We start from the raw sequence: 24,958 nt of genomic DNA, 5'->3' as shown, positions 1-24,958 counted from the left end.
ACCCTGTGCGGATAATTTTTTGCCTCCCTCGCTCAATGTCTCTATGGCCTCTCTGGCCAGCCCTGCATTTGCTCAACAAGTCAACATGCAGCACTTTGCTGTAGACCCAGGGGCCTTTCTTCCTCCAGACTGCGAGGCCAGTGGGCATGTGAGGAAGTCACCCCTTCAGTCTCAGGCAGTAAATGGCCCTTCCAAGGAAAGGCCAAGTCCTGAAAAGAGAAAGGTATGGTCAAGGAGGGTCCTGAAGAGATGCCTTCTGAAGTTCTTCAGGGATACCAAAGGGGGAAAGATCCCTCCACCTGACCAGGGACTTGAACCCTGGACTCTCAAATTAAAAGTCTGATGCTCTACCAACTGAGCTAGCCAGGTTCACATGGGAAAGGGGCAAGTTTGGTACTGAAGAGAAACTAGTCAAGAAAAAGAGGTCAGGAAACAATACTGAAAACCTGCTAGTCTCACTCTCTTAGCAGCCCTAGTCCCAGCCTGCTCCTCCATCTGGCGCCCGGAGACCTTCTTTTTTTAGCTAAATATTGGATCCAGGAGAAAACACAGTTATACAAAGCAAAACGAAATCACAGACAGAAATGCCATTGGAAATACAAAAAAAAGGAAAATGCAGTCCCCATCACTTTATGGTATCTGGGCCAGTCCTCCCTTGAGAGCACCTGCTAAGGTCCCTGTGTGCTTATGAGAAACCTGGAGAAACCCATACCAAATCCTGAACACGAAACACAACTGCTCCCACTTGCCGCAGTAAAATCCTTTCCCTGCCCTCAGAGACCAGCAGGACGGAATCAAGGCCCATCCAGGTCCCAGAGGCAAGCCCAGCCCACGCCCAGCTCTGCTGGTGACTCACTGTGTTTTTCCACCTCAACCAGCCGTTTAACAGCGACAAAAACCCGGTTAGCCACTGCTGCAGGAAACTGCCTTTGTCGCTGAAGATGCTCCTGACAGTGGATCTGCCAAAGGTGATACAATGCTGTGGCATTGATTAGGTGCAGTGTATCCCACGACACTCATCCACTATACGGTGGCCCCTGCCAAGGGCACCCTTGCTGCAACTGCAGCGGGTTCTGCTGGTGCCCTGTGGCTTGCCCTCGTTTGTCCAGGAACAGGCCTAAGGCCAGTTGTAAATAATCCTGTCCAACCAAGTCTGGCAACTGCCATCATGGAGCCCGAAGTCCCCACACCTGCCGAGAAGAAAGCCAGGCCACCAGAACATGGTCCATAGATGACACAGCGCCCCTGGGCAGCCTTTGCTCTGCACATGCCAGACTTGCACATTTGCATGGAATGAGAGTTTCCCATGAAAGAGGCGCCACTGTACATCTCGGTACTTGAAGGGCACCCGTGCCATTTGCAAACACTTTAAAGCTCCTCTCAGTGTTCTGGGGACAGTTGCTCACCTTCAGAGGAAGATCCCTAAAATTGGCCTGTATCACCCAGAGGTACATTGACCTCCGTATGGATCAAGCCAAAGGCAGGCCTTGCTGCTCTGGCCGCCAATGCTGTGAGGGCGGCCACTGTTGTGGCTGAAATCATCCTGCAAGCACTTTTCCACTGAAAAACCCATAGGACATAAGGTGGGAGTGGATGAACGCAAGAGAGAAAGCGGGGGGCCCTCCTAATCTCCTCTCCCTTCTGCCACCATCAGCCACCTCAGACCTGGTGCTGCACCCAGTGGGCTTGCAAAAAATATGGACAGATCAGAAGAGTCGGTTGCGTTCTTTGTGGTTGCCCCACCACTCCCCTCTGCCCTGGCCTGCCCTCCAGCTCAGCCACCTGCTGGAAATTGAAAAACAAAAATGTAGCACCATAAAAGGCTTCAAAGCCCACCAGGCCCAACCCACCTTCAGACCCAGGCACTAAAGGGCCCTTCCTAGGAAAGGTCAAGTCCTGAAAAGGAAAAAGGAATGTCAAGGAAGGTGTTGAAGAGGTGCTTTTTGAAGTTTTTGGGGGGTGCTATAACAGGAAAGGCTCATTATTGCCTGATGATGGATTTGAAGTCTGGATTCTTAGATTAAAAGCCTGGTGTTTTACCCACTGAGCTAGCCAGGCTAACCTGGAAGTAAACTGGTGCAGAAGAGAAACAAGTCAAGAAAAAGAGAGCCGGAAACAAGAAAGGAAACCTGCTACTCTCGCTCTTTTTGCAGCCCTAGGACCGGTTGCTCCTCCTTCCAGTGCCCTGAGGCATTTTCTTTAGCTTCTTGTGCACAAAGAACATTGAAAAAAACCCCAGAGCTTGAATCTCAGACCTTCAGATTAATGTTTTGGGTTCAACCAACTGAGCTGCCCAGACTTACGAAGAAGTGAAACAAATTGTTGTGGAATAGAAGCTAGGTATGCAAAAGTGCAGGAAAACCCACAGGAAGCCTGCATCTTTCTTGCCAGAGCCCTAGCCCACACGTTGTCCTCCCTTTTCCCTCCAGCACCCTGAGGCCTTTTTGTGGCCCTACACACAAGTGAAGTTTTCCCCCACTAAACTCTAGCAGCCCCAAGTCATCAATATGTGTAGTCTTGCATTCCTGCTCTTTACCCCTGCCAAATTGGTCTGTGCGGTAAGTCTCCCTCTCTGATGGCCCCACTAAAGCACTTTAGCTCAAAGTATAAAACTGCAGGTGGGAACCCACAGTTGGGCCTAGAGGTCAACCAGTAGGGCAGCATACCTTATGCCAGCCAGTCCAGCTGCAGGACTCAACTCAAATGCAGCCTGTATCTCTCTCCAATTCTGATTCTAGTATCAAGTGGCTCATGAACAATGTATGCATCATGGTCTTGAACACATGCGGTGGGGAGGGGGATTGCGAATGATGAAGCAATAGGTCCTTAATGTGGGGTTTCAGGAGTTTTTAATGGAAAACTAGGATTATGCAGAGGAAATGGGGTAAGTTGAATTCAAAGGAGACTGGGTGAATTTGCCAGCTTACTTGGTAGGGCCCAAAGAACTGGTAGTCCACTTTATGAGTTGGCCTGTTCCTGTGTAGGTTTTTCATGGGGAGACATTCCTTCTGGCCTACCATAATGGCAGAGCCCTCTTCTCTTCAGTGGGCTGCATATTGTTTGTAGATCTTTTTGGTCTCCTCCAGGTGAACTTTTATGTCATCTTAGGTTCAATGTTTGTGTTGTATCCAGGTAGAACCAAGGGTGGAACTCATTGTTTGAAATAAAAGGGCTTTGCTGTGTTCTACATTACTGTCCACAAGCTCTCCCTGAGGTTGCAGCAAGGACTAGTTGTGCTGGTGGAAGTTTATGTAGCATCTAACATACTGCTCCAGGATCTTGTTGGTTCTCTCTACCTGACTATTCATCATCATCATAAGCGTGGTAGGCAGAGGAGAGGCAGAATTAGATATCCAAAATCCAGACTGCTTCTCACCAAAAGTGGGATAAATTGCACACCTTGGTTGGAGATGATGTGTTCTGGGAGGTCATGTAGGTGGACAACTTATTCCACCCAGAGCGAGGCAATTTCCTAGGAGTATGGGATGAACTATCCCATCTTTATGCGGTGGTTCACTACAGTCAGAATGGTCATGAACCCATTGGATAATTCTACCACAAAATTGAAGGTGATGGCTGTCCAGGGGCCCAGTGGAGTCTTAAGTGGTTGCAGGAGTCCAATGGAGTTATTGGGCTGTGCCTTGCAGCAAGCACATACACTACAAGAGACCACATAGGCTTGCATTGTGGCCAGCATTTGAGGTCACCAGAGGACATGGGAGACAAGGGTGCTGAGCTGAAATTTTGGAAATAAAAAGAGGTCATCAAGTCCTTGGGTGTTAAATTTAAAATCCCTGGGAGATCTCAGCAGTGGGCCGTGTTTGTACGTGAAAGGGTGCATGGCTAATGGTGAATGAATTCCAAAATAAAGCCTAGAACTCTGTCCTTCAGACATAGAAAAAATTCTTATGCATTTTCAATGTCCCCTTCCAAGGTTTGATTGGTTTAAAGCATGGCCCATTAACACATAGAATCATGGAAAATTAGTATTGGAAGAGACCTCAGGAAGTCATCCAGTTTAACCCCCTGCTCAAAGCAGGACCAACCCCAACTAAATCATCCCAAATCAGGGTTTTGTCAAGATGGGCCTTAAAAACCTCATTTACTCTATGAACCTCATTAACTGTACATTTACTCTATGAACAACATAGTTGCTGACAGCTTTTCATGTCCATTAAAACTCTTCAAACCAGACTGACAACCTCAGCTGGGCATGAGTGGGCAACATCACAACTGTATCGGCTGATCTCCAATCAGATCCATAATGGTTCTGACCCATGTTGTATACTGGAAGATACATGACTCAATATCGCTTTTATTTATTTTTTAAAACTTTTTATTCTGACAAAGTTACAATAAAATGCTAACATACTACATTGTACGTTACTTATTCAGGACCAGGGTAACATTTCAAGACCCTGGCTAAAGATTGTGGCTTGCTGGCTAGGGACACCTCCTCCTCTGAGTCCAAGAGAATATATGACAAAATTGCTAAATAGCTATCCTCCTTTTGGCACTTCTCTTGCTTATGTAGTTGATATCAAAGTTTTCCACTAAAAGAACAGTTTTTATATACTCAATTTCATAGGAGAAAGCGGGTCACATTTTTCCAAGAAAGTTCAATGCAAAGTCTAACTGAAAGCAATAAAGATGAATTCATCTGGCATTCTGTTTAAATGGCAGATCCTTTGCTGCAGCATTAAGTGAGCAGCTGAGAGTATCGCTAGGAAGCCATCATTGTGTTATTAGAGGAATCGCTTTAATAATTTCCTCCCCAAACCATCTTGTGCTTGGACATAACTTCCACATAAAGTCATGGATTTGTAGGAAATGAAGGGAGCTCAAGAGGCAAAAAGAGGCCCAAGCAGGCAGCTCACTAGGTAGATTGGAGAGACCATGGTGATGGAAATGATTCAAAGAGCATGAAAGGCCACTATGTGGGAATTAGAAAAAGTATTAAGGAATTTTGTTTGATCAGCTCTAGATAAGGTTTTTATGGTGTTTATCTCCTTTGTGTATTCTCTGATGATAAGTAAAGGCTGAGCTCTGACGGAAGCTTTTCCCACAAGGAGCATCTCTAGGGGATCTCTCCTGTGTGGATTCTCTGATGTGCAGTAAGGGCTGAGCTCTGAGAGAAGTTTTTCCCACACTCACAGCATCCATAGGGTCTCTCTCCTGTGTGGATTCTTTGATGTCTAATAAGGGCTGAGACCTGAGAGAAGTTTTTCCCACACTCACGGCATTCATAGGGGCGCTCGCCTGTGTGGATTCTCTGATGTGTGATAAGGTGTGAGCGCCGAGTGAAGGTTTTCCTGCACTCCCAGCATTCATAGGGTCTCTCCCCCATGTGGATTCTCTTGTGGTCGAAAAGCCCTGAGCGGCTACTGAAGCTTTTCCTGCACTCACGGCACTCGTAGGGCCTCTCTCCTGTGTGGATCCTCTGATGCGCAATAAGGGATGAGCTCTGACTGAAGCTTTTCCCACACTCACAGCATCCATAGGGTCTCTCTCCTGTGTGAGTGCTCTGATGCGTAACAAGGGTTGAGATCCGAGCAAAGCTTTTCCTGCACTCACGGCATTCGTAGGGTCTCTCTCCCGTATGCGTCCTCTGATGTGCAATAAGGGATGAGCTCTGACTGAAGGTTTTCCCACAGTCACAACATTCATAGGGTCTCTCTCCTGTGTGGACCCTCTCATGCCGAACGAGGGTTGAGCTCCGAGTGAAGCTTTTCCCGCACTCACAACACGTGTAAGGTCTCTCCCCTGTGTGGATTCTCTGATGTTCTATAAAGTGTGAGCGGCTACTGAAATTTTTCCCACACTCAGTGCATGTGTTGTTTCGCTCTCCTGCGAGGATTCGCTTCTGGGCTGTGGTTTCCTTCTGAGTTTCCTGATAATTAATGGATTTACTCATTTTCTCCCCTGTCTTGTTTCCCTGCTCGCTCTCTGGCCTGGGCTCGCTCTCACAGGCTTTTCCCTCCACATGACGCCTGGACACATTCCCTTCGGATCTTTGTGATAATCCTGCATATGGTTCCACTTGCTCAGCATCTTGCTGCTGAGGATTCTGCTCCTCGTTCTCACTCACCATCCCAGCACCTGCTGGGATAGAGGGAGAAACCTCAGAAACAGGGACGGAAAAGGGGAGAGCAAACCAAAATAAATGCTGCAGAATCATAGAATCTCAGGGTTGGAAGGGACCCCAGAAGGTCATCTAGTCCAACCCCCTGCTCAAAGCAGGACCCATCCCCAATTAAATCATCCCAGCCAGGGCTTTGTCAAGCCTGACCTTAAAAACCTCTAAGGAAGGAGATTCTACCACCTCCCTAGGTAACGCATTCCAGTGTTTCACCACCCTCTTAGTGAAAAAGTTTTTCCTAATATCCAACCTAAACCTCCCCCACTGCAACTTGAGTCAGAAAAAATTCAGGATCAGAATCCCACCAAATTCTTCCCTGCCCAGGAGAGAAGCGTGCATAAAATCTGTTTCTACACCTCATCTGGGGTGGGAGGTCAAGTCGGAAACTACTACCAGGGGTCTGTTGTTATGGGAAGGAAGCCATGAGCAATATCGGGCATGAGGATATGACTCCTGTTGGGAACAATCCTGAACTCAGAGAGCTAACAAGGGTCTTTGGAGGGAATCCCAGCTGTTTCCTTCAGGCACCCTCATCTTTTGAGCTGATTTAATGATTCCTCACCTGGGCAGGCATCCCTCCAGATCTCTCTTTCATATGAGCCCTGGACTTCTGGCACCCCTGGCTTTTCTCCTTGTTCCAGCTGGGAGATCACATCAACTTTGAAAACAGGAAACTCTGCTCAGAGAAAAGAAAACAAGTGAGATCAGGTGAGTTCATAGGAAATTTCACACAATAAAATGTTCTATTATTTTAACTCCAGACTATTTTAAAGCAGTAATAGCCTGGGGCCACCTACCTAGGTCCTGAAATGTGTAGGATACTCTGCTTAATGAGGGATTTATCTATCCCCATGTCTGCTGGGAACACACACGGCCAGACACTGATCATTATTTTTAGTAAAAGTCACGGAAAGGTCACAGCTCACATGAATTTTTGTTTATTGCCTGTGACCTGTCTGTGACTTTTGCTAAAAATATCCATGTCAAAACCTTAACCTTAATCACATCTAAGGATTCTATCAAGTTCTGCCAAAAATTTAGGCATTTTTGAGCAGTTTCCAACAGTAGATGTTGACCAGCAGCTATTGTGTGATCCCAAAAGGGGCCTTCTTGGAATTTTTGCCTGTATGCCTCATACAGCATGGCTGACCACAGCATGCCAGGCCACAGGTATACTCTATCCAACATTTGTGAGGTAACTTTACCCTAGCAGACAGCATTGACAAAGCAGCCATAATTCTCAGCTATCAGTTCAACAGATCAGACAGCTATGTCAAAATCTCTGAAGAGTGAGTTTGCTCTCTTGAAGCTGAAGCGACTTCGGAATGGAACAATGATGGGAACGACAGCATTGATTACCTAAATTCAAATAGGGTGGTGTTGTGATCTTAGAACTGAGTCTAACACCAATTTGCTACATATATCAACTCATGTAGCACTAGATCAGGGTTATTATTGTCAAATCAAATTAAGACAAATCAATTACTCTTGTTAGAGTTGGTAAGGCTACCACCATCTTTTCATGTTCTCTGTATATCTATATCTTCCTACTGTATTTTCCACTCCATGCATCTGATGAAGTGGGATTTAGCCCAAGAAAGTTTATGCCAAAATAAATTTGTTAGTCTCTAAGGTGCCACAAGGACTCCTCGTTCTTTTTGCTGATACAATCTAACACAGCTACCACTCTGAAACCTGTCATTTGTAGGAGTATTGCCAGCAGATCGAGGAAAGTGATTATTCCCCTCTATTCAGCAAAGGGTTGGGGTTGGTCCTGCTTTGAGCAGGGGATTGGACTAGATGATCTCCTGAGGTTTCTTCCAACCCTAATCTTCTATGATCCTATGGCTGGGTTCCTTGCTGGCTGGAAGAGCAGCAGGATCATGGACAGCTCAGTGTGCACTGGACCAAGCCCAGGGAGGGCTGCCAAAGACCAGGGGAGCTAAGAAACTGCTCCTGGCTGGCTGAGAAGATAGAGTAAGGACTGAGACCAGAGCCTAGCCAGACCATGCGAGGGTACTGTGATGGGCCCTGTTGGTCTGATTAGAGACTGAGCCCAAGGACGGCTGCTGAAAAGGACACACCAGCTGAGGGTACCGTGATGTGCCCCTGTTGGACTGTTATAGAAGACAGTGTGTCTGGGAAGGAAGCCTTGGTTGTATGGCCTCATACTAGGGCCATGAGAAAGAAGGTAGAGACTCTATTCCCTGGAAAGGGTTTGTTTGTTTGGTCCACCTAGAGATAGTGTGGGTGACTCAGCCGGAGGGCTGAGTCACTGAAGACCCATCATCGGCCTTGGGGCAGAGGGGCTCTTGCGAGAAGTGGGTGCCACCCCTATTCCAAACAAAAACAGCAGGCTCACACCTGATGACAAGGGGGCTCTCGCAAGAGGCGGGTGCCAACCCCATTATAGGACTTGGCTGGCAGCGTGGTATTTTGGGTAAGATCCAAACTAGTATTGATCTGTGTAGTGAGGTAGAGTGGCCTCCCTCTGGACTGGAGAGAAAGGGATCACTACACTCCCCCTGGTGGGCAGAGGCAAACCTGCCCCGCCCCCTGTCACCGGAAGTACCAGGGCTGGACAGGATGTATAAAGGGAGGGCTCAGTTGAGTGGGAGCCAGGGAAGGAGATGGACTTCTCCACGCTTCTGTGGCACCTGGGAGCTGAATCTGTGCTCTGTAGCACCCTGCCCCTGGAGGAGACGGACCCAGAAGGGGAGGTAACGGGACTACCATCCACTGTGTACCCAGAGGACCTGTGGATCTCAGAGATACCAAACCCCAGGGAGGTAGGAAGTAGCCCAGGGTCACCCAACAACTGTCTGACTAAGTGGCTGACTGCTTCTAGGGTCAGCATGTTGCAGCTGGATCCCCACTGACCCAGTGGCAGACTACTCCGCCTCAGTCAGGGCCCTGGGCTTGGACGCAGTAGAATCGGGCAGGCCTCCGTTCCCCTACCCCTGCCACCTCACTCCTGGGGTGGCTGATGCCCCACCATAGGCCAGAAGGCCTGTGTGAATCTACCATCCGCCAAGCTAGGATGCTCCCACTCCCTCCAAAGCCCCAACACTGTGTGGGTACTCACCCTTTTCAGAACCCCTAGACTGTGTGGGTGCTCACCCCTACCTGAACTAAGAACTGAGAGTTTGTTGGCTGCCTTAGCCAGGAGGCTTAGCTGCAGCCTGCTCCCTGCTCTGCCCACCCAAAGGGTGAAAGCTCCAGATTGTGTGTGTTAGCTGGCTGCCTGGCCAGGAGGCTTAGGTTACAGTCTACTCCCTGCTCAGCCCCACTCAAAGTGCTAGAGCTCCAGGCTGTTAAATACTGCCAGCCCCAGCTGAGGGGCTGCAAGGGGCTACCCAGTGCTCTGCCCTGCCTGAGAGTGGGGACAAGAACACCAGACTATTGTTGCTTGTTTGCCTCTGTCAGACGGGCCCAGAACTACAGACTACTTATGGCTCAGGCTAACTGGTGTGACCCAAGCCCGAGGGTTACCATCCAATATGATGAGGCAGCATGGCCTCCCTCCCCACTGGAGAGCGAGGGATCACTGCAATCTGGTAATGTGACTGGTGCTTTGGGGATCAGAAGAACATTTTGTATAGTGAGTAGAGTTTTAAGTAACTTCTCACTTTACCGGATCTATTTGCTGACTGGGAGCCAGAGCCTGGAATGCAGTAAGGGGGCTGTGTCATTTATTTTTTTCAGCTTCTTGACAGGAGCACAGTTTGTGGCTGGTTGGTGAATCGAACTACAGTGTTAACCACCAGTTCTGGGAGAATCTGCTCTTCTTTTTGCAGCCTGAACTGATCTTAGCATTTGCAGTGTGGGCTACCCTAGGCACCTCGGGTCACAACTTTCTAGAGCAGGACTGGACTAGTACTCCAGGAGGTCCACGAGTCATATCTGGGGCTGCCAATCCCACTGATCAACTCTCCCTCTCCCTCCCAGGGCCTCCTGCATGCAGCGGAACAGCTGCTCAGTGGCATGCAGGAGGTGTTGGGAGGGAGGGGGAGGAGTGGGGATGGGGTGCACTCGGTGGAAGGGGCAGAAAGAGGTGGGGAAGAGGAGGGGTGGCGTGGGGATGGGAAGAGGTGGGGCAGGCCCTTGGGGGAAGGGGTGAAGTGGGGGTGGGGCCTGGGGTTGAGCAGCTGGCTTGGGGGTCCGTGAAAAAATTTAAATCAAAATGGGGGTCCTTGGGTTGCTAAAGTTTAAGAACTGCTGTTCTAGAGGATGAGTTAGTCGTACACAAGCTATTCAGCTGATTACAGCAGTCAGACAAGGTGGTCTAATACTGCCTTCTGGCCATAAAATGGATGAATTTATAATCGATATGAGGAAGAACTAAGGGAAGATGCTGTTGTTAGTGTTTTGTTCCACAGGTTGGAATCCCAGCATTTCTCTGCATGCCTCCAGCTGTGTGCACTGTGCCAGCTGTAATTGGACGGGGGAAGGATTGGTTGCAATAGCATGGCAGAGCTGTGACTGTCGTAGGAAGAGAGGTGCATGTGGACCGAGTAGGCCTCCTTTCAGGGCTCAGTGCTGTAGGCTGTCTTAGTAAAGGTGCACAGAGTGTGTTCTTGCTACGGGTCTGTCAGTAGTTTGGTGGCATACATGCTAGTGGTCCGCAGGGCCCAGTGAGGTTAAAGGGGTGGTAACATTTTGCAATTCTGAGATATTTGACACTGCGATGCTGCAGGGGAGGGTAGAGTGGTATTGTATGTGTCAGTGGCATGTTGGGGTGATGCTGAAACAGGGCACAGTAGAGATGGCATTGTGGGGGTAAAATAAACCTTAAGTCTTAACTTCCCCTTCCAAGAACCGAGGGGACAGGAATCCTTACCCAGCGAGGTCACATTCTCATAGTTCTCCTGCATGACGTCTCTGCAGAGGGCTCTCTGAGCGGGGTCTAGCAGAGCCCACTCTTCCCTGGTGAAATACACCGCCACCTCCTCGAAGGTCACCAGTCCCTGAAAGAGCAAGAGTCCCACACTCAGGACCTGCTGCCCCACTCACAGCTCCACTATTCATGACACCCCAGGGCCAATTAATTGGAAGTCTAAGGAGGCACAGAGTCCCACCCTGCTCAGAGCATCCAAGAGGCATTAGGGTGAGGGGAGAAAAAGAGTCCCACTTCCCTCCTAGCAGACAGAGGCTGGCAGGGTCTTCACACTCATCACACAGCTAGCCAAAGGCTGATGCAGGAGATGGACCCCTACAAAGCTCCAGGCCCCCTGGTAAGAATCCCAACCTCCTCCCCATTGCCAGCAGCCAGAGGGGAAGGGATGGGGCATCTCCCCTAAGCCCCTCTGGTCAGTGACTCCTTTATATCTCAGAGCAGCCTCCACTTCGTAGGTTCGTGCTCCAGCATGGCAGTTTGGGAAGTTATCCCAGCCCAGTTCAGGGCGTCTCTTTCCTGTTCCACGGAGAAGGAATTTCCACCGTAACCCCCAGAGTCTGTTCCTATAATCTAGTCCCCAAGTAAAAACAAGTTCCAGCAGGTTTGTCACCCACTGTTCCCCTCCCTTTCTGCACCCTGTGCACAGGTGCTGACTTCCTTTTTCTCTTCCCACCCACCTGCCACTCTCCACCCTCCACCAAGCCCTTCCTAGCCATTGGTGCCTATGACCCTGTGTATTTCCAGCCCCCTCCCACCTCCAGATTGAACTCCCCAGAAGTTCCCACCTCCTGTGTGTTTTCTGCCCCCTCTCTCTCCATCAGGAACCCACCAGCAACTCCCTTGGGATCCCTACCTGAGCCTGCTCTTCTGCAGCCATTTCCCTTCCCCGTCTCCTTGGAGGATGGGGCAATCTGGAGCTAAAAGGGGGTGTTATTCTGCAGCCTGTCAGGGTGAGAGGGAGAACTGGTGAGAGTCCAGAAGGGACTTTAGTTCATTCCACATCTTGATTCCACCTAGCTCCTTCCCTGCAAATAAGATGTTCCAGACACTCATGCTGGGAACATCATCAGTCATTCTATGACTTTATTACAGCACATACACAAACCCATCCCCATCAGGACTGAACCTGCTGAGACATTTTCCAACCCTGTCATGCTCCCTGAGGGCAGCATGTTCCCCCTGCAGCACGGGAACTAAGCAGAGGCAGGTATTGGACAAAGTCTGCTCAGTGCAGGTGCACTAAATGAAATGCAATTTGCCGGAAATGCGAAGGATCAGAACATTGTACCGGTGTGAATGGCCTCCAAGTCTGGAGTGACAGGAACAGGATGAAATTCAATAGTACAAAGTGCAAGGTCACACACAGAGCGTCTAATAATAAGAACTTCTGCTACAAGCCGTGGCCGGAAGAGACAGAGGAGGAAAGAGACCTGGGTGTGTGGGTGGATCACAGGTGACGATGAGTAAGGCTCCATGTTTGTCACTCATCTCTGTGACTTCTGGAGAGGCCCATGTAGCTGGCCCGGGAGCCTCCTGAGCAGCTCGGGCAGCCCCTGGGCCAGTCGCACCAGCAACTGCTGGGGCAGTCTTGGGCCCCCCTCCGCCTCCCAGCAGCAGGAGTTTGGGTGTGGGGAGGCTCAGGGCTGGGGACTGGGGTGCATGGCAGTGCTTACCTGGGGAGGGAGCTCCCCGGAAGGGTGACAGGAACTCCTCTCCCTCAGCTCCTAGCTCCACATGCTGCCTCTGCCCGCAGGTACTGCCCCCACAGCTCCCGTTAGACACGGTTCCCAGCCAATGGGAGCTGAAGAAATGGGGCTGGGGGCAGAGCAGAGGCAGTATGTGGAGCTAGAAGCTGGAGGTTGCCACTTCCCTGGAGCCAGGTAGGGAACCTGCCCCAGCCCCGCCAACCCTCACCCCTCCAGCACCCGTGGAACCCCCAGGGCCACCCCCGCAAGTTTTAGTCAGAGGTATATAGTAAAAGTCATGGGCAGGTCACAGGCCATGAATTTTTGTTTCCTGCCCATGGCCTGTCCATAGGGTGACCAGACAGTAAATGTGAAAAATCAGGACGGGGGTGGGGGGTAATAGGAGCCTATATTAAAAAAAAAACCAAAAATCGGGACTGTCCCTATAAAATCAGGACATCTGGTCACCCTACTTGTCCATGACTTTTACTAAAAATACCCGTGACTAAAACGTAGCCTTAACTATGAGCCACCAAGGTCATGTGGCTGTGAAAAAGGCACATTGCACATATATACGCATTGCACATATAAATAGCTATTCGTTCCATCAAAATAGGGACTAATATGCCAGTGTGAAAATATATTTTAAAAAAACCCTAAAACATTTAAACTAATTTTTGTCCTCAGTCAGTATCCTGAAATTGTTGCTGTATTGTTAGCCTTAAAATCAGCTGTAAAAAAATAATTGTGTCAACTTTCATATTATGTAGAAATTCAAACTACGTAATGAGTAGCTTCCTGTTTTATCTTCATACCTGGCATAACAATAAATTCTAAAGTGCTAAAAGAAAAGAAAACAAACACTTTAAACTAATTAAAATAATAAATTAATTAATTAAAAAATAAATGAACCATTTAATTTAAAAACAGAAAAAAATCACTCATATGCAAATAAGCAAACTCATCTAAACAATAAGAAAGGTAACACACTTGCCAAAAAAGTGCATTAAACAGTGTGGCAAGTGACAATATTAACTCATGTTCAATCAATAAACTTTCAACTAAAATAAATGTTTTTAAGTGTTTGCCAAAAGAAAAGTAAAACCAAAGCCTCTGTGAAAGAAAGAAAGAGAGACTGATCACTATTTTAATATTAAACAGTAAAAAACAAGTTAAACACATTTAACCTTTAAAATCAATACAACAGGTTACCAACAGAAAAGTGTGAGAAACACAGATAAACACTACAGCAGCTCCCTCCTCATTCAAAATTAGGACATATTCAACCCAGCGATCTCGTCCCATTCATAGCCAGTCTGTATCCACTGTCCCATCTCTCATTCAAGGTCAGTCTCAGGTGAAGCCCAGCTGTATCCTCTATAGACCTTCTGCCCCCCACCCACTGTGGCCATTTTCAGTCACCCATTTGAAGGTGCTTGACGGCTCAGCCTATGGACATTTCATCTTTGTCTCACCCTGTTTCACACCTTTCAGGGGCTTGTTCCTTGCCCCAAAGGGAAACACACCAGTGAGATCAGGATTCGCTCTGAATCCACATCAGATGTCACAGCAGGAGCGAATTGGGCAGTCATGGGGCTCACCCGGCTTCACATTGTTCCACAGCTTCCAGGTGCACATTGGGGCTGGAGGCCATGATGCCCTGTCGCTAACATAGTTATTGGTCTGAAATCTCCCCATGGCTGGTCAGAGACAGACACGTACCTGTGTTGCTCCCCAGCTCCAGTCGCAGCATCTCTAGGGGAAGGAGAGGACGGGAGAGATGAGGATTCAGGCCCTCACACTCATGGACAAATCCCCATTGGTTATTAATGTAACTTCTTTTAACTACAAGATGGTGACACAGAGAGCCTGATAACGCAGCCGCTGCAGACAGAGCCAGCCCCACAGAGCTACTCCATGGGGAAGGGTGACCCACTGAGCTGGGGCTGCGAGATGGAGCCCGGGGTCAGTAACATCACTAGAGACCCCGACTCCTCCCCAGGGCCAGGGTCGCTCTAACCAGAGGAGACGCCACCCCCAGACTCCAACTCACCTTTGAATCCCAGCAGCACCTCCTGCAGGTGGGCGCTTTTCAGAGAGAAATCGCTGAGTCTCTTCTCCAGCTCCACAAACCCCGGCTCTGGCTTCCAAAATGTCCCATCCTCCCTGCTGGGGAAAGGAGGAGGGGTGAGAAATGAGCCCGATCCCCATGCCAGCAATCAGTTACTGTTCTCTATTAAGTCCTTTATTGTCATGATCAGTATCATTCAAGGGGAGAACACCCCTGCCCCCCCACACGATTATGGCCCCTGCTATTTCTACCTATTGTTCCCTTCTTTTCTCCACCCTCCTTTCTCCATTTTTCTCTCTCCTCACTGTTGTTGTGTCTCTCCTCTCCTCTCCGCTCCCTCTTCCAACCCCTCAAAGCTTCACTCCCGCCCCCTCCCTGGTCCACCAGTGACCAGCCACGGAATATTGAATGTTGACATTAGAGTGTCCTCATGTCAGCTGACACGCCAATGAGATCAACAGAGGGCAGAGGAGTTCACTCCTGTCTGAGCCATGGCATCAGCAGACCCTGAAAGGCAACCTTGTCTCCGTTCGCAATTGGGAGGGTTTCTTTTTAGCCAGGAGGGCTTGACACTTACTTAAAAGGACAGTGGGGTGGGAGGAGGTATTGTTTCATATTCTCTGTGTGTATATAAAGTCTGCTGCAGTTTCCACGGTATGCATCCGATGAAGTGAGCTGTAGCTCACGAAAGCTCATGCTCAAATAAATTGGTTAGTCTCTAAGGTGCCACAAGTACTCCTTTTCTTTTTTTAAAAAAAATGGAAACCTGAGTTTTTGCACACTGTGAATAGGTGATGTGGCCACATAAACCTGTCAGACAGGTTGGGTCTAGCCCATGTGTCTGACAGCCCTGGTGGGACCTCATTAGCTGTCAGAGTAACAGGTTCTGCCCCTTGCTGAGGCAGCTGCTAGGGGAGATGTGATCACAGGCACCAAGCCGGCGTGTCACACCGCAGGAGCAGGCGGGAGCTCTGTATTTAGTGCAGTTTCCAAATGTAGCTGAGCATGAGGGAGAGTGAAATAGAGCCGGGGACTCACCTACTCCCAGTGCTCCCAGCACCCTGGAGAAGGAGAGAAAGAAGAGGAAAGTCAGAGGGGTTGTCCCAAGCTGGGGAGCTCTCCTACTCTGCAGGGGAATCGCCATTGGAGTCCTGGGTATTTGGAGAATTTCAGACACTCGGGTTCATGTTCCCAGACCAGCTGCCATCCCCCAAGCAGGGAATTCTGCTCTCAGCAGCCCCAGCAATCCCTGCTGGGGGGTTGCCATTAGAGAAGGATTCTCCCCAGGCACGTCAGAGAAAGAAAATGTTTCTCTGCCTTGAGAGTCAAATTCTCCTCACTACTGAGAGACCCACAAGCCCCTGACCCCATTAACCCGGGATGAACAGGGCCTTAGGTCAGGCTCAGGACCACGGCATGGGGGCAGGGGGTTTCACCCTCCAAGTGCAAATGCAGACAGACATTTGCAGGGCAGGAGAGAAGGTCTTGGGGTTGCAGCACCCAGGACTCCTGGGACCCATCCCCAGCCAGTCACGGACTCATGATGTGATGTTGGGCAGGGCTCTGCCCCTCCTTCTGCCTCACTTTCCCCTTTTGTCCCATAGGGATAATGGCCCTGACCCCCCTTTGTAAAGTGCTTTGGGGTCTAAGGCTGAGGAGCTCCTATAGGAACACTACGTATGATCATTGCAATGACAGTCTGACCTGCAGGGGCTGGCTCAGCAACTGCTGCCCCTTCTCTCCTCCCCGCTCACTGAGCAGGGAAATCTCCCAGGACAGTCTGCAGATGCGCTCATCCCTTCTCTGGACAATGGCTCTCTCTAGCTCTTCCAGCTGGGACAGCAGCCGCTGCTCCTGCTCCTCCAGAAACCCTCGCAGCTCCTGCCACTCCCAGACCATCTTCTGCCTCTCGGCTTCTGTCTGTTTCTGCAACAGGGAGAGGGTGGCTCGGTAACAGGGGAGAACCATAAATGTGCCTCCAGGCAGGTGGGGAAGTTATTTACCAGAGCACAGGATCTCTTGTGGTGGCTCATGGGAAGCGCATTTAGGCCAGGAAGGGTGGATGGATCAAGGCACCAGTGAGCTGTGCATCACCAACAGGAGGGCCTGCTCCCCTGCAAACCTCATCAACTTGCACTGAGCCAGGCTCTCCATCTCTGCAGCCCACATTTCATCTCTGTCCTCCCCATCCCCCCCAGGTGCTGGAAAGGCTCCCCGGTCACTGTGACATGCAGACAGCCCGTGGACAGGGGCTCTGGGCTCACACAGACTGACCCTCTCCTGGCCCAGCAGCCTCCTGCACCCTAAGGGCATCCTGTCACCCCTGTGTCTGACCCTGCAGGATCCCTCGGCTCCAGTGGGGACGGTTCCCTGGCTGAGGCTGGAAGGCCAGGCCCTGCATTCACCATCACTCAGGGCACTGGGATTCCAGGCAAACTTGGGCCCTGGGCACCTACCAGCAGCTCCTCGCTTTGCTGCTGCTCCTCGGCTTTGGCTGCTTCTCCCTCTTTTTCCAGAGGGGCCCAACGCTCTCGTGGGGGCTCCTGGAAGAAGTGGGGGAGGGGGTTACAAACCGCTACAAACGGCCTCACAACAGCCAGATTTCAGGGCCCATCCTGCCCTGCAGATGCCCGAGCAGAATCCCTGGGATGCACTGGGACTTTTATTCCAGGTCTTGTTCAACCTCAGCCAGGAAGCTCTGAGAGAGGCTGGTGAAAGGGGCACCAGGTTTTCTAGAGAAAACAAAGGACCCCTGGCTGAAGTGACAGAGGTGCAGCCTCCAGCTGCAAACATCCCCAGGCCCTGCTCATACCCAAGTTACCAAATTCAGACACCAATTTCCACAGCTCCAACCCACCCCCACACAGACACACACTCCCCAAGTGCAATATCTGAACATGCCCCACCCCCGGCACCCCCAAAACTCCCAGCTCCAAAGAGCCCCCAAGCCCCACGATCCCCATCCCCAGCCGTTTCCCACACCCCACAGCCCGGCTCTGATCCCCAGATCCCTCCCCCAGCTGCTCCATCCCCTCGCTCCGGGCCCCTCCTGCAGCTCCTGGGCTTCGTCCCACCGGCTCCGCAGCAGGGGCTGCTCCGCTCCGCCCCGGACACTCGCCCCCCGCAGCCCCTCTCCGGCCGCCGGGAGCTCGGGACCCGGGCAGGGAGCGAACCAGGCAGCAGGGCCCAGCCCCTCCCGGCAGGAGCGTGTCCGCCCCACGGTGTCTCCGGCCCCCGCCGCCCACCCGAGCCCTGCCCGCGGACCCACCGCGCTGCCCCGCGGGCTGCCGGGCTGGAGCAGCCTCCGCGCTGCGCTCCCGGCCCCGGCCATGGCCCGTGTGCAAACACCAAGCGCTCCTGCCCGGGCTGCTGCACACGGAGGGGCGTCTCCTCCCCAGCCCCGGCTCGGAGCCGCCTCTCCGTGTGCAGCGGCCCGGGCAGGAGCCCTTGGTGCGGGCCCCGCGCAGGGTGTTTGTGACACGCGGGGAACCAACCCAGCGCTGGCCGGGGAACCCGCCTCCGGCCGGGGGGAGTCCCCGAGCCCCGCAGCGAGCTGGTCTGACCGTGCCCCTGCCAGGGCGGGATGCTCAGCAGCCGGCTCTGCAGGGGGGGATCTGCTCCCTGCTGCTCATGGGGGGAGGGGTTAAAGGGGGAAGATCGGAGGGGAGGGGGCACGGGACAGTCAACCAGGGGAAGGAGAGGTTTCAGAGTAACACCCCTGTTAGTCTGTGTTCGCAAAAAGGAAAGGAGGACTTGTGGCACCTTAGAGACTAACCACTTTATTTGAGCATGAGCTTTCGTGAGCTACAGCTCACTTCATCCGATGCTACTGGGAAGGAGAGGAGCCAAGGGGCAAAATCGGGGCCAGGGAGCATCCCTAAGAACTGGGCAATGCAGGGCAGTACAGTGGCGGAGGGGAAACCTGGCGCAGGGAGGGACACAGAGGGCCAAAGTCACCACAAAGGGGGTGAGCAAAAATACAGGTTAAGCGGGGAGGCAGAGGGACTTTTTGGGTCTTCAGGACAGTGCAGGTACAGTGTCCTAGCCGCTTCCCGGGCTCTTTTCTCAAAGGCACCTTGCATCCCAGTTGCTGTTCAAAGCAGCTTCTTCCCTGTCGGAAATGACGCGCTGAGCTGCTAAAGGAGGCTGAAAGAAAAGGAGTACTTGTGGCACCTTAGAGACTAACCAATTTATTTGAGCATGAGCTTTCGTGAGCTACAGCTCACTTCATCGGATGCATACCGTGGAAACTGCAGTAGACATTATATACACACAGAGACCATGAAACAATACCTCCTCCCACCCCACTGTCCTGCTGGTAATAGCTTATCTAAAGTGATCATCAAGTTGGGCCATTTCCAGCACAAATCCAGGTTTTCTCACCCTCCCCCCCCCCCCCCCACACACACAAACTCACTCTCCTGCTGGTAATAAAGGAGGCTGGACACTCACCCCTGCAACCATTGTCATACGTGGTTTTAGTGTTTCAAAGGATCCCTTATCAGTGTATATGTCTGCACAGAGCCTCATAGCCGTAGGCCATACTGGCCTAGCTGCTGTTCTGGTTGCAATCCACTAGAAATGCTGTTTAAATGGTTTACTTTTCCAAATGTTATTTTTGTTCCTTTTAGCATTTCATCCTTTATCTTCATTATCATGGAGCGGACGGATGTCCTTCTGCATCCTTGTGCGTGTCTTTAATAGCGAATAATCATTGAGAATATCATGTTGCAGGGAATTCCACCATCACATCTCACAGTATTTCTGGTAGAGCACTTCCTGCTTGTAGTGTCCTTTTAATTTAAAAAAATCATTTTAAATAACAAGTTTATTCTTTGGGATTCTGTGAGGCCAAGGCCAACCGATTACCTGGGTTGGTGTCAAAACATCTAGTCTTTCCTTTAAATCCACCGATGGGGACTGCCTTTGCCCACAGTTGTTTTTCCTCTCAATTCAGCACTTTTTCACATGTCACCATTTGTGCATAGAACTTGGCCCCCAAATACTGTACTACAGATCAATTTTTTTTAATGGTTGAAAGCACCTAGATGCTTTTGAAAATCGCACTAATTCCCTAAAAACCTTTAAAAATCTGGTCCCATGGGTACCATAATATCTTGTATGAAATCCTTCTCAAAGGCAAATTTCTTCTGTAATTTTTACTAAATATGGGCGTATAAGCCCAAGGTAGATTGAGAAGTCAAGTATTCAAGAATCATGAGTTATGCACCCAAAAGACATGAAATTAAAATAAATAAATACAGATTGGATTCTTTTTCATTTGCCTTTTTGTTTCTGAGCCTTTATACTTTTGCTGTTCTCTCTCCCAAAGAATCCATACACCTAAAACAGTTATAGATTCCTATAACATTCAGTACCATTTTGGACTTTTGGTAACATGTGACCCCCCCCCCCCCAATTCTTTGTAATTGATCATTTATTTTATTTTTGTAAATAATTCTCTAACCTGCAAACAGCAAATGGCACACTTTCCTCTTCTATTCCTTCATTTGCTTAGAACATAAGAACGCCCATACTGGGTCAGACCAAAGGTCCACCTAGCCCAGTGTCCTGTCTTTCGATAGTGGCCAATGCTAGGTGCTTCAGAGGAAATGAACAGAACAGGTCATCACCCAGTGATCCATCCCCTGTCACCCATTCATATACAGTATGAGCTGTGATGGCTTGAGTACAAAAGGGGGTGGAATTCTACTACAGGGTTTTAATTAGACAGAATTCCAAAAACAACTAGAAATCATTGCTCAGTGAAAATACATGGATTGGTATTGCTGTTTGCAGATGTGACATGGGCAGATCAGGTGCCAGCAAAGCCCCAGGCCTCACCAAAAACTTACAGATTCATAGCTGGAAGCCAGGCCAATCCACTTGCATATTAGTAGAGATCAAAGTGATGGTTAAATGTATACAAGTGTATTTGGTGAAAACATAGGGGGATGCTGCGTGCATTGTTTTCACTTATCTCTATTCTGTTACACTGTAAGAGCAAAGATTTACATTGTATATACCCCTGTAACTAATTAATCCATCAAACTAGAAAGACGACTTGTGTAATGCAAAGGAAGAACTTTAACAAGAAAGTGCTAATTTCAAAGCCAGTAGTCACTGTGTGTGTGATGATGGGAGATCAAAGACACTAAATGCATTCCTCATTCTCCCTCATCAAAGAAACACCCAGTGTGGGTAAAAAGAAAAGGAGTACTTGTGGCACCTTAGAGACTAACCAATTTATTTGAGCATGAGCTTTCGTGAGCTACAGCTCACTTCATCGGATGCATACCGTGGAAACTGCAGCAGACTTTATATACACACAGAGAATATGAAACAATACCTCCTCCACCCCACTGTTCTGCTGGTAATAGCTTATCTAAAGTGATCATCAGGTTGGGCCATTTCCAGCACAAATCCAGGTTTTCTCACCCTGAACCCCCCCACACAAATTCACTCTCCTGCTGGTGACAGCCCATCCAAAGTGACAACTCTTTACACAATGTGCATGATAATCAAGGTGGGCCATTTCCAGCACAAATCCAGGTTTTCTCACCCCCCCCCCACCCCCATACACACACAAACTCACTCTCCTGCTGGTAATAGCTCATCCAAACTGACCACTCTCCAAGTTTAAATCCAAGTTAAACCAGAACATCGGGGAGGGGGGTAGGAAAAAACAAGGGGAAATAGGCTACCTTGCATAATGACTTAGCCACTCCCAGTCTCTATTTAAGCCTAAATTAATAGTATCCAATTTGCAAATGAATTCCAATTCAGCAGTTTCTCGCTGGAGTCTGGATTTGAAGTTTTTTTGTTTTAAGATAGCGACCTTTATGTCTGTGATTGCGTGACCAGAGAGATTGAAGTGTTCTCTGACTGGTTTATGAATGTTATAATTCTTGACATCTGATTTGTGTCCATTTAGTCTTTTACGTAGAGACTGTCCAGTTTGACCAATGTACATGGCAGAGGGCCATTGCTGGCACATGATGGCATATATCACATTGGTGGATGTGCAGGTGAACGAGCCTCTGATAGTGTGGCTGATGTTCTTAGGCCCTGTGATGGTGTCCCATGAATAGATATGTGGGCACAATTGGCAACGGGCTTTGTTGCAAGGATAAGTTCCTGGGTTAGTGGTTCTGTTGTGTGGTATGTGGTTGTTGGCGAGTATTTGCTTCAGGTTGCGGGGCTGTCTGTAGGCAAGGACTGGCCTGTCTCCCAAGATTTGTGAGAGTGTTGGGTCATCCTTTAGGATAGGTTGTAGATCCTTAATAATGCGTTGGAGGGGTTTTAGTTGGGGGCTGAAGGTGACGGCTAGTGGCGTTCTGTTATTTTCTTTGTTAGGCCTGTCCTGTAGTAGGTAACTTCTGGGAACTCTTCTGGCTCTATCAATCTGTTTCTTTACTTCTGCAGGTGGGTATTGTAGTTGTAAGAAAGCTTGACAGAGATCTTGTAGGTGTTTGTCTCTGTCTGAGGGGTTGGAGCAAATGCGGTTGTGTCTTAGAGCTTGCCTGTAGACGATGGATTGTGTGGTGTGGTCAGGGTGAAAGCTGGAGGCATGCAGGTAGGAATAGCGGTCAGTAGGTTTCCGGAATAGGGTGGTGTTTATGTGACCATTGTTTATTAGCACTGTAGTGTCCAGGAAGTGGATCTCTTGTGTGGACTGGACCAGGCTGAGGTTGGTGGTGGGATGGAAATTGTTGAAATCATGGTGGAATTCCTCAAGGGCTTCTTTTCCATGGGTCCAGATGATGAAGATGTCATCAATATAGCGCAAGTAGAGTAGGGGCTTTAGGGGACGAGAGCTGAGGAAGCGTTGTTCTAAATCAGCCATAAAAATGTTGGCATACTGTGGGGCCATAGAATCATAGAATCATAGAATATCAGGGTTGGAAGGGACCCCAGAAGGTCATCTAGTCCAACCCCCTGCTCAAAGCAGGACCAATTCCCAGTTAAATCATCCCAGCCAGGGCTTTGTCAAGCCTGACCTTAAAAACCTCTAAGGAAGGAGATTCTACCACCTCCCTAGGTAACGCATTCCAGTGTTTCACCACCCTCTTAGTGAAAAAGTTTTTCCTAATATCCAATCTAAACCTCCCCCACTGCAACTTGAGACCATTACTCCTCGTTCTGTCATCTGCTACCATTGAGAACAGTCTAGAGCCATCCTCTTTGGAACCCCCTTTCAGGTAGTTGAAAGCAGCTATCAAATCCCCCCTCATTCTTCTCTTCTGCAGGCTAAACAATCCCAGCTCCCTCAGCCTCTCCTCATAAGTGTTCCAGTCCCCTAATCATTTTTGTTGCCCTTCGCTGGACTCTCTCCAATTTATCCACATCCTTCTTGAAGTGTGGGGCCCAAAACTGGACACAGTACTCCAGATGAGGCCTCACCAATGTCGAATAGAGGGGAACGATCACGTCCCTCGATCTGCTCGCTATGCCCCTACTTATATATCCCAAAATGCCATTGGCCTTCTTGGCAACAAGGGCACACTGCTGACTCATATCCAGCTTCTCGTCCACTGTCACCCCTAGGTCCTTTTCCGCAGAACTGCTGCCTAGCCATTCGGTCCCTAGTCTGTAGCTGTGCATTGGGTTCTTCCGTCCTAAGTGCAGGACCCTGCACTTATCCTTATTGAACCTCATCAGATTTCTTTTGGCCCAATCCTCCAATTTGTCTAGGTCCTTCTGTATCCTATCCCTCCCCTCCAGCGTATCTACCACTCCTCCCAGTTTAGTATCATCCGCAAATTTGCTGAGAGTGCAATCCACACCATCCTCCAGATCATTTATGAAGATATTGAACAAAACCGGCCCCAGGACCAACCCTTGGGGCACTCCACTTGATACCGGCTGCCAACTAGACATGGAGCCATTGATCACTACCCGTCGAGCCCGACAATCTAGCCAGCTTTCTATCCACCTTATAGTGTGGGTACCCATAGCAGTGCCGCTGATCTGAAGGTATACATTGTCCCCAAATGTGAAATAGTTATGGGTAAGGACAAAGTCACAAAGTTCAGCCACCAGGTTAGCCGTGACATTATCGGGGATAGTGTTCCTGACGGCTTGTAGTCCATCTTTGTGTGGAATGTTGGTGTAGAGGGCTTCTACATCCATAGTGGCCAGGATGGTGTTATCAGGAAGATCACCGATGGATTGAAGTTTCCTCAGGAAGTCAGTGGTGTCTCAAAGGTAGCTGGGAGTGCTGGTAGCGTAGGGCCTGAGGAGGGAGTCTACATAGCCAGACAATTCTGCTGTCAGGGTGCCAATGCCTGAGATGATGGGGCACCCAGGATTTCCAGGTTTATGGATCTTGGGTAGTAGATAGAATATCCCAGGTCGGGATTCCAGGGGTGTGTCTGTGCAGATTTGATCTTGTGCTTTTTCAGGAAGTTTCTTGAGCAAATGCTGTAGTTGCTTTTGGTAACTCTCAGTGGGATCAGAGGGTAATGGCTTGTAGAAACTCGTGTTGGAGAGCTGCCGAGCAGCCTCTTGTTCATATTCCGACCTATTCATGATGACAACAGCACCTCCTTTGTCAGCCTTTTTGATTATGATGTCAGAGTTGTTTCTGAGGCTGTGGATGGCATTGCGTTCCGCATGGCTGAGGTTATGGTGCAAATGATGCTGCTTTTCCACAATTTCAGCCCGTGCACGTCGGCGGAAGCACTCTATGTAGAAGTCCAGTCTGCTGTTTCGACCTTCAGGAGGAGTCCACCTAGAATCCCTCTTTCTGTAGTGTTGGTAGGGAGACCTCTGTGGATTAGTATGCTGTTCAGAGGTATTTTGGAAATATTCCTTGAGTCGGAGACGTCGAAAATAGGATTCTAGGTCACCACAGAAGTGTATCATGTTCGTGGGGGTGGAGGGGCAGAAGGAGAGGCCCCGAGATAGAACAGCTGCTTCTGCTGGGCTGAGAGTATAGTTGGATAGGTTAACAATATTGCTAGGTGGGTTGAGGGAACCATTGCTGTGGCCCCTTGTAGCATGTAGTAGTTTAGAAAGTTTAGTGTCCTTTTTCTTTTGTAGAGAAGCAAAGTGTGTGATGTAAATGGCTTGTCTAGTTTTAGTAAAATCCAGCCACGAGGAATTTTGTGTGAAAGGTTGGTTTTTTATGAGAGTATCCATTTTTGAGAGCTCATTCTTAATCT

At 49.5% G+C, this 24,958-nt stretch overlaps 1 protein-coding gene and 1 non-coding gene across 2 annotated transcripts; both read right to left on the bottom strand.

Moving 5' to 3' along the window:
* Window positions 1-296: 296 nt before the first annotated feature.
* TRNAK-UUU (transfer RNA lysine (anticodon UUU)) lies at window positions 297-369 on the bottom strand. The gene has a single exon. It is a non-coding gene; the product is annotated as a tRNA-Lys (tRNA).
* Window positions 370-4,226: 3,857 nt separating this feature from the next.
* Window positions 4,227-18,182, bottom strand: LOC140904216 (uncharacterized). Its single transcript, XM_073326618.1, has 10 exons — window positions 18,061-18,182; window positions 17,249-17,335; window positions 16,497-16,718; window positions 15,831-15,853; window positions 14,775-14,890; window positions 14,444-14,476; window positions 11,866-11,978; window positions 10,980-11,106; window positions 6,702-6,815; window positions 4,227-6,102 (listed from the first exon to the last, which is right to left on the bottom strand). Exons 1-10 carry the CDS (start codon window positions 18,121-18,123, stop codon window positions 5,078-5,080), a joined length of 1,923 nt encoding a protein of 640 aa, XP_073182719.1. The 5' UTR covers window positions 18,124-18,182; the 3' UTR covers window positions 4,227-5,077.
* Between the last annotated feature and the right edge of the window lie 6,776 nt (window positions 18,183-24,958).

This window comes from Lepidochelys kempii, chromosome 28 (genome assembly GCF_965140265.1).
Source record: "Lepidochelys kempii isolate rLepKem1 chromosome 28, rLepKem1.hap2, whole genome shotgun sequence".
Classification (NCBI taxonomy): Eukaryota; Metazoa; Chordata; order Testudines; family Cheloniidae; genus Lepidochelys; species Lepidochelys kempii.
This window is presented reverse-complemented; position numbering and strand designations above follow the sequence as displayed.